This window comes from Notothenia coriiceps, unplaced genomic scaffold (assembly GCF_000735185.1).
Source record: "Notothenia coriiceps isolate Sejong01 unplaced genomic scaffold, NC01 NC01_scaffold00018734, whole genome shotgun sequence".
NCBI lineage: Eukaryota > Metazoa > Chordata > Actinopteri > Perciformes > Nototheniidae > Notothenia > Notothenia coriiceps.
In genome coordinates this window covers 1-5,103 of record NW_011351435.1, presented here as the reverse complement: position 1 = coordinate 5,103, position 5,103 = coordinate 1, and the positions used below count along the sequence as shown (strand labels likewise).

General features: G+C 38.6%; 1 protein-coding gene across 1 annotated transcript; it reads right to left on the bottom strand.

Moving 5' to 3' along the window:
* Nucleotides 1–1,610: 1,610 nt before the first annotated feature.
* On the bottom strand, nt 1,611–4,032 carry LOC104951227 (zinc transporter ZIP14-like). The gene is made up of 2 exons (XM_010777861.1): nt 3,853–4,032; nt 1,611–3,329 (listed from the first exon to the last, which is right to left on the bottom strand). Exons 1-2 carry the CDS (start codon nt 4,006–4,008, stop codon nt 3,177–3,179), a joined length of 309 nt encoding a protein of 102 aa, XP_010776163.1. The 5' UTR covers nt 4,009–4,032; the 3' UTR covers nt 1,611–3,176.
* Nucleotides 4,033–5,103: the final 1,071 nt, after the last annotated feature.

Sequence of the window (5,103 nt, the reverse complement as noted above, 5' to 3'; positions counted from 1 at the left end):
CTTTAGCAATGACCTTTTGAAGCTTACCCTCCTTGTGGAGGGTGTCAATGACTGTCTTCTGGACAACTGTCAGGTCAGCAGTCTTCCCCATGATTGTGTATCCTACTGAACATTGAGTGACCATTTGAAGGCTCAGGAAACCTTTGCGAGTGTTTTGAGTTCATTAGCTGAGTACAATATTGCATTTTTTCCATATTCTAATTTTCTGTGAGTTACTTAGCTTTTCATTAGCTGCAAGATTAAAACAAATAAACTCTTGAAATAATTGAGTTAGTGAAATTAATCTATATAATGAGTTTCACATTTTAAATAGAATTACTGAAATGAATAAACTTTTCCATAATATTCTAAATGTATTGAGATGAGTACCTGTATAAAGCATCAGGAATGACACTACAAAAAAAGCTGTAGTGACTATATTATCATACAAATATTGTAATTCTATTATAGTTACATTGTTAATAATTACTTTAAAATATGAACGTTTTAGGTTAAGTTGTATTTTAAAAGTAAGGTACAAATATAGAATATGAAATCGGTATTTTGAACTTTGTCTTTAGGGAAAACTTTAAGGAGAACAGTTTATTAGGAATAACATACTTTGGTTAAAAAAACAAGACAATGACACATGATTTTCTAGGAAATAGGATGTTTATAAAAAAAGATTTCCATGACACAGAGAAAGCTGATGAGGATTCCCTTAAATTACAATAATTAGAATATTTTTAAAATCTCAAGAAAAACAAACATTGATTGGTTAATTTGACGTTCAAAAAGGGAAACTTCTGTTGTATGTGTTACTGCACCGTTGTCGTCTGTGTGCTCCTGAAGGCATCATCTGATTGAATGGTTTGTGTCAGACCTTAATATTACAAAGTTTAGATTATAATAACTGACCAGCAATTCTGCATCTGTGTGTATAAGATCTGACTTTTTAAACTTATCATATAAATATGCTATGCAATCCAATATCCCATTTAATCAAAATTAAATATTGAAGCAAAGATAAACAAAACAACATTTGTATAGTTGCATGTTTTGTAAACTGACACTGAATTCTTCATTTAGAGTTTAAAGCATAAAATAAATATCGTATGGCTCAAACATCAATACATAACCTCCCATAGAGCAGCAGTAATACTGTACCTCATGGTACACGTTTAAAAAGCTTTCAGGAAAAACACAAAAAGGGAGGTCAGTCAAGGAGACAGCCATTATGACTTCCAGTTTCTATCTCTAAAACTATATAATAACATGTTGAATCTACAGAACGGTGGGTTTGTTAGTGAGGATGGAACATTTATTCTGTGTTTAATTTTTTCTCACTAAATATAGATCATATATGGTGAGTGATTTGTGGTCTTAACAGTTCCACAAAAGATGATGCTATGGTGTGAATGGCTGTTTTATCCTTAAAAATAAATATTGCTTCAGTTGTTGTAGTTGTACAATATGACGGACACTAATATCCCTGAACAGACCATAAACTGTTTTGGCCATAAGTATGTGGATATTAAAGCGGCTTTATTATGATCATGTTCAGGTTCATATCAGTATGTAGTGTCTACTGTGACGTGTCTCCATGCTTTAATGTTTACAAAGCTCTTTATTTTTCTCATACTGCCTGTGCTGCAGCACCTCTTTTCAACCTCTGTCTGAAACCAGAGCCCAGTCTGCTCCGATTGGTTTTTGTTGACCAACATGGCAAAATGGCTGGAGCCAGTGAGTTTGGGGAATTTGTCCAACAAAAAAAACATTAGCATTAACCAAAATAAGAACTGAAAAAAACATCATTGCAGGGCAATTGACTAACTGTGTCAGCTATTCATTTAAGTAACGCTTAACCCAGCTTGTACTACAATTTGTAGAAATATTTTTATTTTGCCTGAGAATAGCTGTCAAAGTTTTACAGATATTATATATATTCATCTGTAAATCAAACACAACAGTAATATTTTAGAGGGACAAATTGGAGCCAACAATGAAAAACTGCCCCAGACCTGAAGTGCATACAAGCATGTCCACATACTTTAGACCATGTAATGTAACTCACAGGTTAGTCATAAAAACCTAATATATAGTATATGACTTCATTTTTCAGTATTTTGTGTGATTAATATGGATAAGGTTACAGTAAAGAAGGCGAGGTGTGTGTGTGCATATATGATTCAGCTTAAAGTATTTTGAATGTCACTGTAATATATATATATATATATATATATATACATTCACTGCTAATAAGGGGCACAGATGGTTAACTATATGGACAAAATGTCGCCTGGATGAAGCCACAAACTCTGGTCTTTATGTCGCTTCACATATCCGAACCAGGCCTCATTGAGGATTTTCCGACTGCATGCCGAAGAGAAGTTTGCCCACCAAACGTCACTGTGTAGCCCTTCACCATTCTCAATGACCTGCCCATATTTGGTCTTCAGGTTTCTTCTCATGTATAAAAAATGAACGCACAAACAACAGAGTCCAGCAGGAAGTCAGTTTGATGTCGAAACTTCATTAAAATTCCAGTTTAGATCCATAACAAATTATTTTTGGTATGTAATGATAAAAGGAAAAGGAGGGAACAGAACAGTAGAGACTCAATAATGTTATTAATACAGCGGCTGTAACCTGATTGTGCTTTTCCCACCTCCTGAGGAAGCGTTGCGGGCAAAGACCATAAGTGATATAAATACTGTTGAATCTCTACAGTGGTGGCTCAATGACGTACACTGAGGAAAAGGACGAGGGGGGGAATCACAAGTTCAGAAGCCAAAATGGCTGATCAGAAGTCTGGGGAATAGAGAGAAGTGTGACTGGCTGAGTATTGCACATACTGTAAGTTCAAAAGTCTTTAACTCGTCCCTGCAGACGATGCTTCAGTTGATATTTCTAGACTTTAAGCAGCTGTCAGGGAGAGGTTGACAAGACCTAAAAAAAAGAAGCCTGCCCCCTTCTGTTGGGATCTACTGCATTTGTGAACTTTGAACGAACGGTTACTCAAATATTTACGGCAGAGGAGGTGTGGGTACCTGCCGCACAGCAGCCAAACTACCCAGACTCCGGGGTCCTGGAAAAGAGAAAGCAGTTCCCTCCCCTTGGGGTCAGTTTACCCCAGCACAAACACGCTGACACCTCAGTTTTATTTCAGAGCAGGTGTTGGTCCAGAGGAGGCGGAGCTAGCCCAGCTGTATCTGCCCCGAGTACATGGTGAGGAGGAGCATGATGGAGAAGCCCGTCAGCAGGCCGGCGTTCTGGATGGCAAAAATGACAAGGAAGCTGCTGCCGCCTGCATCCTCCTCCTCACGACTCACCTCGTTCATCTCTGGAAACTGAGAAGCAGAAAGAAACAGAGACATTTATATATTTTTTAAACCTCTCTAAACTTATTCTACTTTCTCCAATTCCAAATATGGGGGGAGTTCAAGTCCATCTTAAAAGGACACAGAACAAAAAACCATTGGTCAATATGATTGCTCTTATATCTCCTAATTGAAGTCGTTCTAAAATTGTGCCAGTTTTTTATGTTTTATAACAGTTTATTTTATTTTGACAGGTTAATATGGCATTTCATTTGTGTTTTACGACAGCTGTATTTGTCTGCTTGTATTGTTTTGTGTTCATTTGTTGTAACATTTGTCATGCTGCCCTCTTGGCTAGGTCAGTCTTGAAAAAGAGATTTTAATCTCAATGAGACTTTAACCTGGTTAAATAAAGGATCTAAAAATAGCCTCTTCCCAATGTGTTTGGAGAACTTCTTTTTTTCTTAAAGAAGTCTGTATGTCTAATGAGAACCCTCATAATGGCACATCCTCCCTTACAATACTTGTATCTATGTTTTCCCAAGTCACTGACCATATCTGCCAGAGCGATGTAGAGGAACATTCCCCCCGCCAGGGCAAAGATCCAGTTGGGGGAGAAGCTGTTGCCGGCAAGGATGCCAAAGCCCATGCCCAGGTAACAGCAACAGGCCGACATGAAGTTGAAGAACAGAGCCTGCTGTATGCTCATGCCAGCGTTCAGCAGGATCACAAAGTCTCCTGGAAGAGGACAGAAAGATTACATCATGAAGAGAAGAAATTACATTTATTGGATTTGTAGACGCTCAAGGCAACAATATGCCAAAAGGAAACATTGGCTGGCTTAAACAGAGTGCTGCAGGAATAAGTCCTACAACCTGGTAGTGAGTTAGCATTTTATTACATCTGGTTCCCTTGTCTCAAAGTCGATGATTTTTTAAAAACTTGATTTTGGTTTGATGCTTGAGATAAGGTGTGTGGTTAACACAAGCACAAGAGATGTTCATGTTTTGTTCTATGACATAAAATAAGACAGTAAATACCAGAGGTGGGGGCTCGAGTCGCATATTTTTGGACTTGAGACTTGCTTGACTAACATTGATAAAAGACTTGACTTGGACTTGGTATTCATGACTTGAGACTTGACTTGAGACAGATGACTCGAAAGGACTTCACTTTTTTTAATTAAATATTTGTTTTTGTATTGTGCGGAGTCCCTAAAGGGCAATGAAAAAACAAAAAGATACTGTATCTCGTTCGCACGAGAAAGTTACCGGAGCGCCAAGTAGGAAGTGGAGCACACAGGAGACAGCCGTTTCATTGCAGACTGTTATGTTTATGTTGGGAAATGGCAGTGCATACATTATTTTAGATATATTTCGAACTTGGACTCTCATTCACTTCATGAAATCGCTACAGCACCAGGAGGCAGCGGGACGTGTAACTCCGCCTCTGAGAAGTGCAGCACGAGCGCGCAAAGAGCTGTGCCTTTTACGCAACGCCTTCACTGTGTTTACTTTCATTAGAACAGCTAAAGAGCGACCACATGCTGCTATGTTTTAACCACACACACATCGAACTGCCCGATTAATCCCCCTATTACCGTAATTTTCGGACTATAAGCCGCGCCTTTTTTCCCATTTTTCGACCCTGCGGCTTATATAACGGTGCGGCTAATCTATGGATTTTTACAGCTAACGGCCACTAGGGGACCTCCTAAATCTATGGATTTTACAGGTTACAGTCCACCACCTTTAACTCTATGGGCTCTATGGCCGGTCCGCGCCCCCCACCTTTAAGCGGCGGG

What these genes read in the sequence shown, in the direction of transcription:
- LOC104951227 (XM_010777861.1), bottom strand. Translation starts at nt 4,008, where the DNA reads ATGAGCATACAGCAGGCTCTGTTCTTCAACTTCATGTCGGCCTGTTGC. An exon ending in ACATCGCTCTGGCAGATATG is followed by an intron (nt 3,330 to 3,852) that starts GTCAGTGACTTG and finishes TCTGCTTCTCAG; the next exon opens with TTTCCAGAGATGAACGAGGT.